Genomic DNA, 12,326 nt, shown 5'->3' with positions numbered 1-12,326 from the left:
ATATTCCAAATAAAGTAAACATTAAAATTGTCATCATAAGTCACTTATCTGTACCAGAAGCAAGCACAATCTTAAATTGGAAGGGTTAGTTGACAGAGCATTTGTCCTTTGTCTCCCTTGCACCTTCTGTTGGGTGTGAGGAACATAGGCTGTTGTAATTACGGGAAACAATAGAGATGCTACATTTGAGTTTTCATCGTGGAGTCGGTCTTCTAAAAATTAACTGGCCTTCTACAGCTTGGTATGGGGATGGGGCGGGGGCACAAGTGTTTTTCAAGTTGTCATAGCAACTTCCTACGTCGTTCACCAGATAAAAACCTATTCCAATATTCAATTATTGAAACTGTGAATCTGTTAATCTATAGCTCATTTTACTCACTTATGTAATTTTAAATTTCAGTTTCATTTGATTGAGTGTTTTAATCTCCCTTAACTAGTGAGTAAGTGAAAATAAATGGTGCATTCCTAATACTGTAAATATGAAAAATAGGAAGTACTTAGGGGCTGCAGGCAAATACATTGAAATCAGTCAGTGTTCTAGTTAACACATTCTCATTCTGTTTGTGTGCAAACCCACTACACTGAGGAGACAGATCACAAATGTATGGCCTTACAAAAACACTGTCCCAATTTCATGTTATGACAGCAGAAATTGGCCCAAATCTCTAACCATTTCCCCTAACAGGCCCTGGCTCGCTGGTGCCATCCAGGTGAGGCACAGTCTCAACACGGGGAACGGCTCGTCAAATTCCTCTCATCTGTCAGCGTAGTGGATTATTTCTTGAGAGACTGAAATTGCCTGCTTGCAATCTGAACACCATCAATCTTGCTGTGGAGGGCACTGGGAAGCTGCCTGTGAGGTGCTGACTGGAGGGGGAGGGACCACCATTCCTAAGCAGGTGAGGGTGACTATAGAGCCCTCCTCTACACACACACCACCTCTCTCTCTCTCTCTCTCTCTCTCTCTCTCTCTCTCTCTCTCTCTCTCTTTCTCTCTCTCTCTCACACACACACACACACACACACACACACACACACACACTCCTAATCAAAGATTTGTCATTTTGCACATTTCCACATACCTGGCATGCATGCCCAGTGCACTATTCTGCCTTGTGAAGGGACTGATTGTTCAAGCTTAGGCAAATGTAGCCAGGCCAGAGCCAGCTACTGTCTCATTTTTTCTCATCATGTCATTTATTCACACCGATCTGAGGGAATGAGATTATGTTTTCCCTTTTGTTGCTCGTTTATCCAACTATTTACTTATTTATTTCCTCATTTAGGGGTGGATTGCCACATAAGTGGCCCTGGTTTTTGTGTTTGTTTATTTGTTTGTACACACATTTCATTAGTGTCCCTGACCATTTAAGGCCCACAGTGAAAAATGCCACAACACTTATCTGAGCAAAAAAAAAAAAAAAAAAGAAAAAGAAAAAAGATCAAGAAGTAAAGAAACAAATGTTTACTCTTAAAAACCCAAACAGGAGAGCACATTAAAGAGTGACTGAACTGATTTAGAGGATTACTAGGACCAAAATTGACCATTTTCATCTCCGCAGCTATTGGGGAAATCCTAAGGAAGTTGTTGAATAAGCACATTACAAAACCCACTGGACTTCCAAATCAATGTAATTTTAATCCCTCTGCACTTGAAGAGGCATAGATAGTTCCTCCTTCCGGACAGTAAGGCTGAGATACGGCTCAGAGAGTGAGTATTTGGGAGTAGAGCTGTCAGCAGCATAGTTCCTGGGAATATTTAAGGTAAAGCTCCAACATGTATTGGCTGGTAGTGAGCGAGCTCTATGGTAGATAAGGGGAAACATGAGTAATGAGTTTAATTTCAGTCAGAATCGTGTATCTGTTTCTCAATTTAAAAAATCATGGAATTTTAATAAGGCCTAAGATGATATGAATTTTTGTTACACATAATAATAGCCCCAGTTTCCATAAGCAAATAAACACTATGCGAGAGTCCACTACACACTTTATGACATCTTCTTTTCCTTCTTTCTTTTGTTTTGTTTTGTTTTGTTTAATGACTACATGCACAGCATAAAGAGAGGTAATGGCTGGCACATCCTAGCCATGCATTGCATGGCTGGGAAACAACAGGAACAACAAGCTTTTGACCTGGCCCAGTCGATTTATTCAGCAGTAGGAAAATTTGACTTGATCAATACCCATAACATACAGGTTGCAGCCCCTTACCCACAATGTCAGCCATGCCTGATATTTACAGGAAAAAAAATCACAATGCACATAACACTACCCATTTCCTAGGAAGTTGTCGCCTCGTCCCCCTTCCCCGTCTCCTGATGGGTAAATTAGTGCAAATATGAAAAGCCACTTATCCAAGGTCATATCACCAAAGTTAAGTGACAGAGAGATGTTGACTAGTCCCTGACCTCCACCAACTGCCACCTATTTCAGGTAACCCCAGGAGTGGCTGGCCCCTTAAATGGGCTCCTGAACTGACATGGCCTTAAAGTTATAGACTATATCTAATGCTTCTCAAAGAGACTCCCTGATATAGTCAGGTTGTGTACTACAGGGTAGTTTCCCCTCTCAGGCAGAGTCACAGGGACACCACCTTCATTGGCAACCATTCTTTGGGTGGCTTCAGGCTAGTCACCCAGCCCCTCCAAACTTCTACTTCTGTTGTCTGGGAAAAGAGGGTAAACTATACCGACTTGACTTATGCAAAGATTGAAATAACAATCTGAATTAACCCTGAACACGGTGCCTAGCACTGTCCGGATTAATGGTTCTTTTATCTCATTGTTAAGTATTACAGAGAAGGCACATTTCCCAGGTTATTTGTATGACTATGTAACAAGCTGAAGACTTTTCTTGCCAGAACAGATTGGTGATTAAGTGATTGGAGGTAGCTCAGGGATCCCCAAATCAAAGATTGTGTTCCCTCCATGTTGGCACTGAAGCTTCTGGCAGGAATCTGGTGCTTCCCGTGCCAGGGTCTGCACACAGGACACAGAAAACACAGGCGAGCAGCACCCACCTGGCAGCAGAGTGGTTTCCATGCCCACCCGCAGGGGCACCAGCGCCCCCTCTCTCCCTCGCTGACCTGACTTACAAAAAGAAGGCGGCTGGGACTGGGGACAGCTGGCCTCCGCCCCCAGCCCTCCTCTGCACCTAAGGGCTGCAGACTCAGCAGGCGGGCTCTGGCATGCACCCTCCCATCTCTTTCCAGTCTACCCTAGACTGGAAACTGAGCCCCGGGAGGCAGCAAAAGACACCGGGAGAGGGGTTGGAGGAGGCCGAAACAAGAGCAGGGGATCACGGTTAAGGTTGCGGCGCCACAAAAGACAGCACGCAGACTGCGGACCTGCCGCACGGAGAAACCCTGTGGATGGCAGGAGGCCAGGAAAGAGGGACCTGGAGGGAGGGGCGGCAGCACCCATGAACCGAGGAGCCGGAACTTGGACGTGCAACTGGTCCCCCGGAACGTTGGGCTTCACCATCAGAGGGTACCACCAAGGACTTTGAGGTAGGGGGTGCGACGAAAGGACACAAAGGCTAAACACAGCTATGCAGAAAACGGAAGGAAACCTTTCTGAGAACCAACCAGGAAGCTTAAGAACAATCGAAACCCGGAGCGACTTTGTAATGAGAAAGCTGAAGAGGCAAAGAAAGAAAAAAAAATCCAGATTGGAGAGTGAGGGAAGGGAAGAGTTAGAAGCCGAGCAAAGCAAACTGCGCCAGGAACTAAAAGGAAAAATAAATCAATAAAGGAAATTTTCAAAAAACCATGCCAAAGCGAACTTGTTCCTGAAACTGCCAACAGAGGGAGGAAAAAAGGGTGGGGGCACGGAACATACTGGAGAAACCAAAAGTAAAGAAAGGAAGGGAGAGAAGACAGGATGCAAATTAAACCAGACACGACATAGTAAGTCACTGTTTCCTTTTCTTTTTCATTGACAACTTCTAAAGTTAGTCTGGTCATTAACGCAGCTGTAGACTCTTTAGCCACATAGACTGAAAAGACCGTATCTGCACTAGGTATAAACTCGCCCCAGGGAATACATGCTTCCTCCCAATCCTCTAGTTTTGAAAGTTTCCCCCACCTTTGGTAGAGTAATTTGCTATTGTACAAATCATTCTCCCGAGCAAGGTGTGTGGAAGAGAATTGGGGGTGGAGCGGGCGCACCTCTAGAGAAACCCACCTTTTGTGAGAAATTAACAGAAATATCTCTGAGGCGTTTTTTGGTACACTCTCCTTCCCCCAGAGCATCCAGCCCACAACATGTCTTAGAATTCAAAGGCAAACTGCCCACACGATAGCAATTTCTGTCACTTGCATTCCGCCATCTGTTGAAGAGACCATGGTGAGCCTGGAGGAGCCTCCTGAGGAGCCAGCTCCCCCACTTACCTGGCCTGTGCAGGTGGTGCTGCTGGAAGGTGTGTTGGAGTGACCCATGGCAAAGCAGCATCGCACAAGCACTTATCCACAAGTACAGGACCCAGGACATTGCAGAGACCATTGTCATTCTCTAAAGAGAACATCAGACAAGAACAGGTTACTCCTGGCTTCAAGCCCCAGAGTAGTATGGCCCACTGAGGAGAGAAGGGAGACCTCAGACGTAGTGCTCTCTTGCTACTTGGCTGGCTAGAAAGAACATTACTGTAGAGGTCATGTTGGGAGTAGGACTGAAGACCCTTTCCAGAATCTCATAAAGATGTCCCTTAAGTTCTGTAAGAGGCCTCTTTCTTTCTTTCTCCAAAAAAAAAAAAAAAGCACAAAAATAAAGTTGGTCAGTATTATCTAGGCAGATTCAAACATTACACCTCCGTGGAGATATCCAGTTTTACACAAAGATTGGCGAACTAGTTTTCCCAGGCATTCAGTAGCTGTAGACTTACTTGATCATTCTAACTTCATTGCAAGTCTGACATAAGCCTGGAAGAAAGAGTGGGCTCTTTTTTTTTTTAATTCTACAGTCATGAATTTTTAATCACAATGCTGTCTTCTAAACTAAGTAATCATTTCTAAGAGGCATGTTGTAATCTCCCGATAGAACGGATCTTTCTGACTAGACTTGAAATCAGAAGGCATTGTGTCTTCAGCCAGAATGAGTTTCAGAGGCAAGGTCTGGGTGTCTATCCTACAGCAAGCAGTAATTTACAGGACTGCTTTGCCTCCTAAGATCCCATTGTGGCATTTGCCGGAGCACTGATGAATATTTATATACAGGTGGTGTGTGTATTTATACGGGTAAGCATATACCTTTTCTCAGGCACTGAAACTTTGACAGTCTTATCTGCACCTATGAGCATCTCAGGAGCTACAGAAGCTCAACGGCGCTACATATTGTCCGATTTCCCCAACAGCATCTTGTGCTGCATTTCATATAGCCAAATTAATCAAACCTGAAGCATTGTCCTTAGTCAGCCAGTAACAGGAAGCATCCCCTATATAAGGATTCATTTAGTGACACGCTTTTCTCTCTGAGAGCTCAGAGAGGGACTTTGCAATCAAGGTGGTGCACCTTTCCTCTGTCAAATGACACCCTTCAAGAATTTCCACTATCTACTGAAAACCTGCTCGTGACCTCCCAGTATGCCTTCCTTATCTGTGGAAATTGGTACTCTTTTAAAAGCTGTGATATTCAACAAAAATAGACATTATGCACACACACACACACACACACAGACACACACACACACACATGCATGTGCATAGTTCTGAATAATTTGCAGGTTTCAGGGAGATGGAGTGTTTGAGAAGGGCTTTGAGGATGATAATACATAAATGTGACAACTGTAATTAAGTGCAAAGTGGGAAAACATTCTTTTTAGCAGCATGGAGCCATCCATGCCCCCAGGCAGTGACTCAGATGGACCAGTCACTTTCTAATTAGTTTCTAGTTTGGTGGCCCACTGTTTACTTTTGTATACAGCGTGCTTTGTCTCATTGTTTTCCGAACTAGCAGGGTAGCATAGATACACTCTCATCAGCTGAGGTAAATAACAACTCCCCTCCTGTGACTCCCCAAAGGAATGCATTTTAGAACCTTTCAGAATAGCCTGCAAATTACAGAGAGACAAAACAGAGGTGACCCGGTATGCATTTGCTATTCATCCATCACTGTTAAAATGCACTGGAAATTTAACTCAGGGAAAAAAGTCTAACCATCATCAAACTTAACGATTCTTCAGAGACTCTCCTTCTGCTCATTTAACCCACTCGAGCTTAGCACACACAACATGCTGTGACTTGACAATTACAAGGCTTTCCTCTTCCTTCCTTTCTTCTTTTCTCTCTCTCTCTCTCTCTCTCTCTCTCTCTCTCTCTCTCTCTCTCTCTCTCTCTCTCTCTCTCTCTCTCTCTCTCCTTCCCAGTTAACTTTCTGTAATTCTCAGCATTACTTCCTAAGCTCCTGCATATCTCTTCTTTTGGTTGCTCCCTGACAGAGCTCTGCTCTGTGGCAGTGTTTCCACCCCCCAAATAATGCATCTAGTATTGCATACTTCTCTGAATATGTTGCAAATCTGCTTTCTGAATCTTAAATCTTACAGAGGCTTTCTTACCTGAAAAATCCAGCCAAGAGCAGGACACTCTCCTAGTGTTCATTGGAAAGAGCTAACACTTTTTAAAATCCATCTGTGCCACAGTTCTGAGATTTTTTTTCAAAGAGAATGCTTCCCAGCAGTTCTTTATTAGGAATTGAAGGAAAAAAAAAGCACGCTTCCCTCTTCCAGTCCTGTTTCCACAGTTGTGAAGACGCTGGGTTCGTTCACTGTATTGTCAGAAAAGGAACCAAGGTTTGAGGGGTGGAAACCTTGTCATGTTCACCTTTAAATCATCCCCTGGCGTCACCTCTGTCTGACGAGACCTTTGAAGTGATGGTGAGCTAATGTAGTTTCCTGAAGAGAAGCAGTTTATAGCCACGGACAGACCATCCCTACTCCAGTGCATTCAGGACAGAGTTAGGCAGCGAAATGTAGGAGCAGGGCTGCTATACCTCCGTAAGTAGCGGGAGTCTGTTTCAGTACACCCCTCCTCTCTAAAGTCTCACATGTCTTAAAGTGACATTACCCTCGATTATAGATAAGGTAAATTCTAATGACTGCCCTTAACTCTCCCTTGACTCAAGCCGTGCTTTAACATGATATTGCCTGATAGTCTTTGGTGGAGGTTTTGGGTTTTTGTTTTTGTTATTTGCGTGTGTGTATGTTTTGTTTTATTTTATTTTCTTATACCATTCTCATGCCAAAGGACTGAGAAGGGAAAGAAAAATGAAAGACAAGAAAGCATCATGTAACATAGTATAGTGTTCATGGGTTTTAAGCTTCAAACAGTAATTGGAAAGTGAAGCATGTACCAGGTCTAACCTCTGACTCTTCTTGCCAGCAAGCTAACGGAATACAGCTAGGCTTATCCTGAATTTTTTTTCTTGGTTAGTTGTTTTGTCAGCTATTTCTTGAAATACAATTTGTCTGGAATATAACTGATGTTTGTGTTCCTAAGAAAAATAAAAAAAAAAACCTTTGGAGTTATTTAACATGTTTAATAAGTAGAAATATATCATTGCTGGCACCAGAGACTGAGTTATGATGAATAAATATGTTAAAAGTTCTTTGTAAAAAAAGTATTTTTTGCTCTCTTTAAATAGCATGCTGAGAAGGGAAGGGAAAGCACTCAGAAGTTCAGCTGCATCTCTAGTACGATGGTGTGAACCCCGGCTTCCCTGGAAATCTACTATGATTGTACTTAAACTTCTGAGACGCATGGGAGATGACCTAGTTTTCCTTTATAGGCTGCTCCGGTGATAATTCTCTGAAATGCTCATTCAATTGCTTCACACATCGCTTACATCACACCTACTATGTGACAGAGGCTTAGGATAAAGCAGAGAGCAAGACCGGTATGAGTCCCGATGTCAAAGGGTCACATTGCCTTAAGACCTCTACATTATTTTCAGAACCAAGATGGTTCTCTCAATTTTCTTGCCTTGAGAACTTCAAAGTTTCTGAGAATTCCTTTGGCTTTTGTGGGCATTATAAAGAAGGCTGAATGCTGGGAGCATCTTTGAGAACAACCTTCTTTCCTATGCTCTACAAAGTGAAAGACGAGACAGTCTTGGTGTTTTATCAGTCCTTCCCACTGGTCTTTCAATGATAACACCCCCTCCCCTTTCTTTTTCCATTCCTCCCTCCCTCTTTCCTCCCTCCCTCCCTCTTTCTTCCCTCCCTCTTTTCTTTCGTACCTCCCTCCCCCCAACACACACACAAGTTCGATTTCAAAATAACAATCAAGTTAGTTGAGAATGACAGAGTTTTAGTTTGGCTTTGTATGCTTATTTCTGTGGTTCATTATTGCTGTCTTAGTTAATGGGTGTCTATAGGACACTTATTCTCCTGCTGCAGAGTCAAAACAACAATAGAAACAGACACAGGGACAGGAGTCAGAGTTCACCACACCTTCCCCATGTGCTGCCGCTGTTCTGAACTCTCTCTTGTAAGACATGATCTAAAGTGTTTTACTAACTCAAGAGGACAGGCATTGTCCTCATCCTTATCCCACAAATGGGGAACATGGAGGGAAGCTGAGAAAGCAAATAAAACTCTTCCAAGGTGACAGGCACAAAGAAGCCGTGTGACCTCCCAACTCAAATGCTCTGTACTAGGAGAGCCTATCTCTTCAGTATGTCAATAAAGAGATTTATGAAAAAATAATTTTAAAAAATCTGCCTTTATATTTTTATGTGTTTTACAGTAAGGCAGTTTCAAAATTTATTAGTCATTGCCTCTAGAGACATAGATTATTCTAGACATTTGAAACATCCAGGTGTTCAACACAGCGTTTGTCCCATGATTTCTGGGGCTTCTAACTTTGGTTTGCAAGTGAATTTACATTAAATATAAATTCACATATGTTAATAATGCTACCATTTTGAAATACTATGATCTTATTTTCATGTCTAGGGATAAAACAAAGGACTAACCTGGTTTCTGAACTATAATTCAGTTTAAATACAGTTGAAGCATGGACTCGTGGGTCATGTTCAAGGCACTGTAGAAAAAGTTATATATGTAGATATACATACATAAATTTATACATGCAGATATGGTTAAAATATTTGCCATGACTTCTATACATGTATATGATGAGTGAAATGAATGAAGAAAGTCCACATCATTCCATCTATTTCTTCCCAACAGATACCTTACAATCTATTACCTCCCAGCCAGTGATCATCTCCTTAATCACATAAACATCAGCAAAAACAGGCTGTGCATACCTGTATATGTGAGTCTGTAGTATAGGTATGTGTCGTGTGCCTTTATGTGCAGAGGCCAAGAATATAAACTGTTTTGCTCTGTCACTCTTTGCCCTCCACCTTATTCCCTTGAGAGAGGTTCTCAGAGAACCTGCAGCTAGGCTGGTACCCAACAAGCCCCAGGGATCCTCCTGTCTTTGCCCTGCACAGCCCTTGGACTATAGGCATGAATGGCTTTTGACACGAGTGATGGGAATTTGAACTCAAATCCTTTTACTCATTAAGCCATCTCCCTAACTTTAAGAAACACAGGTTACTCCTCTGCCTTTCAGAGGAGTTGTGTCTTTACATCTTCTGATTGTTGTAGGATAGAAAGCAGGTACCCTTTTGGCTGGTTGTGTTTAAAGCTTTGGTCATTTAGTACAGGTGTATCACATGGGATTGAGATTTTCATGTTTGGAAAAATACCATGCAGATCTCTCTTTACCCCTGGAGAAGGGACTAACTGTCTAGACTACCAGCCTAGAACAGATCACCAAGGGACCACATGCCACATGACAAGAGGCCGTTCCTCTTCCCCTCCCAACCCAGATGGATACACACAATGAATAGGAAGTAGTTGCCAAAGCAACTGAGACTTGTAACTTTATTATAGCATAAAATTGACAATCCTGATTGATAAAGACTTAAACCTGTATTACTCATTTCCTAATTAAATTGTTTTGTTCCATTTTAAGCTATCCCCAAGGAGAGAGCAGTGTACCATTCAAACTCCTGTCTTCACAGAATCCACTGTGATAGGAATCTGTTGGTTGTTGTCAATGCACTGATAACCACGAAGTGAGGAGTGTTGGGAGCAGAGGCCCAGGGGTATCCCAGTAAGGAGTGATATAGAAGTTGATTCCTCATGTGGCTGATGGTGATTGGCCACTGTCATGTTAGCAGTGTTTGAAAAGAAGGAGGAATACAAAGGACTACAAGCTTCTTATTTTTAACTTCCAGTTTCATTAATTCAAAACCTTTTAAGTATTCTGGAGGTTCCAATCATGTTCTGGGTCAGATTCCTAAAGATAAATATTTTAAATACAGTACTGTATATGTATGTATGATATGTATGTATGTATACATGTGCATATTAAAAAAATATCCTATTTATTAGAATCCCTCCCATGGAAAATCACAAAGAAAGCCTGGCAGAGACAATGGAGGTAACATTAAAGCCTCCAGAACAATCAAGTCACCCAAAATGTTCAGCAAACTGCCCTGCACTAGGAGAAGTGGGTATGCAGAGAGTAAAGGAGGAGAGGACAGATCCAGTAACAGGATAGAAGTCTAGGTGGAAAAGAGGTGAGGCTGAGGCACAGAAGGAACTAAGTGAATGGAGAGAGAGAGAGAGAGAGAGAGAGAGAGAGAGAGAGAGAGAGAGAGAGAGAGAGAGAGAGAGAAAGAGAGAGATGCCTGGGAGCAACACAGAGGCCAGAACTGGAAATACAGATGCTTGTATGCATCCACATGAGTACTGGGAATTAAGATCAGGTGGCCTTCAAGATCAGCAGGTGGCCTTAGCCTCAGCCATCCAACAGTCTTGGTAGAGAACTACATCTAAAGTGCAGGATAATAAATTGTTCCAAATGAAGCTGTAGCTCTAAAGATGTCATTGTTTGTAAAAATTATAAGAACTTTTAGGAGGTATACCCTAGCTGAAGGAAGTGTGGGGGAATTGCCTTAAATCTTTACATACTGGCTGAATTTTCTGTTTACTCTCTGCATCCTGGATCTAAATGTAATGTGACCACCCAACCTCCTGCCTATGCTGCTATGTGCTTCCTGCCACAATGGACTCTATCCCTCTGTATCTGTCAGCCAGAATAAACCCTTTCTCCAACTCACTCATGCTTTTTGGGGGGAAACAGGGTCTCATTATGTAGTCCTGGCTAGCCTGAAACTCATTATGTAGACTAGGCTGGCCCTGAACTCACACTGATCCACACTGATCACACTATGCTTCTCTGCCTCCCAATTTCTGAGATTCAAGTCATGTGCCAACATAGCTGGTTCCTTAAGTTGCTTTAGTCAGGGTATTCTATCACAGCAAAAGGAAACGCAATGAAGACAGTTGCTTCTCTACTGTATATTGTCTTATATCAAACAATACTGGATAATGAAAATATTATGAACAAAAATTAGGTAAAGCAAAGGTGACCTCATGATGCTGATTCTTGTGTCAATACTTTTAGGGGGGAGGAGAAAAGCTTCCTATACTAGTCTAGGCTTTTATATGCAGTTTCATTTAATACAAAATTGCTAATAGATGAATTTTTTTATTAAAGACACCTAGTTTCAGAGAAACTGGATGATTAAAATAATGTCACATCTCTGTCTAGCAAGGCTAAAGAATTATGATTCAGATTTATCACTGATTCTGAGAATCCAGGTGCTAAGCAACCAAATTCTAGGCAAACAACATTAGTAAAAAACAATAAATTTTAACTCGTAATTGTAATACCATAGGCCTAGCCATAAGAGTGAAACTAGCCAGAGAGGAAACATGACTTTTAAGACACGAAGCCACTCAAAGACAGGACTTCTTTGACTCTTTACAGTGGCCACAAAGAGGAAGGGAACAATTGATTCTTTAAAAATCTAGAACAAATAGATTTTTTTTAAAAAAAACACTAAAAAATAAAAAAGTAAAATAAAATAGATGAAAGTAGTAATAATAGAGAAATCTACTACTGCTTAGGAAAGAATTAAACATGTGAGTAAGAGGGGCTGGAGAGATGGTTGAGCAGCTAAGAGCACTGGCTGCTCTTGCAGAAGCCCCAGGTTTCATTCTCAGCATCCACATGGTGGTCCACAATGGTCTGTAACTCCAATTTCAAGGAACAGAACTCCTTCTTTTGGCCCCTTCAGGCACCAGGCTTGTGTGTGGTACACATGCATGCAAGCAGGCAAAATACTCAGACATTTAAAATAATAAAATAATTTTCAAAAGTTAAAAATCTGTTGGTAATAACAGAATGATATCCGTGAAGCCAAATTACTTCTTATGGTGAGAATTTATTATTTAGATCTGAATAGAGA

The 12,326-nt window shown here is 42.0% G+C and overlaps 1 protein-coding gene and 1 long non-coding RNA gene across 11 annotated transcripts in view; one reads left to right on the top strand and one right to left on the bottom strand.

Moving 5' to 3' along the window:
• Positions 1-7,077, bottom strand: part of Tafa1 (TAFA chemokine like family member 1) — a 504,481-nt gene extending 497,404 nt beyond the window's left edge. Inside the window, exons 1-2 of one of the 3 annotated variants that reach the window (XM_039109030.2) lie at positions 6,550-7,077; positions 4,391-4,511 (exon numbers count right to left, since the gene is read on the bottom strand). In XM_039109030.2, coding sequence (XP_038964958.1) covers positions 4,391-4,508 — 118 coding nt within the window. In that variant the 5' untranslated portion in view covers positions 4,509-4,511; positions 6,550-7,077. Of the gene's footprint in view, positions 1-4,390; positions 4,512-4,881; positions 5,174-6,549 lie in introns of those variants that run through there. The other 2 variants (XM_039109032.2, XM_039109031.2) reach the window with 2 other exon arrangements.
• LOC102549269 (uncharacterized) overlaps positions 2,956-12,326 on the top strand; it is a 155,279-nt gene continuing 145,908 nt past the window's right edge. For all 8 annotated transcript variants that reach the window (XR_010065888.1, XR_010065887.1, XR_010065891.1 and 5 more), the window contains exon 1: positions 2,956-3,907. This is a non-coding gene — a long non-coding RNA (uncharacterized LOC102549269). The remainder of the gene's footprint in view (positions 3,908-12,326) is intronic.

The sequence above is a fragment of the Rattus norvegicus genome, chromosome 4 (genome assembly GCF_036323735.1).
Source record: "Rattus norvegicus strain BN/NHsdMcwi chromosome 4, GRCr8, whole genome shotgun sequence".
Classification (NCBI taxonomy): Eukaryota; Metazoa; Chordata; class Mammalia; order Rodentia; family Muridae; genus Rattus; species Rattus norvegicus.
Note: the sequence above shows the minus strand (reverse complement) of the source record. Positions and strands in the feature narration are given on the sequence as shown.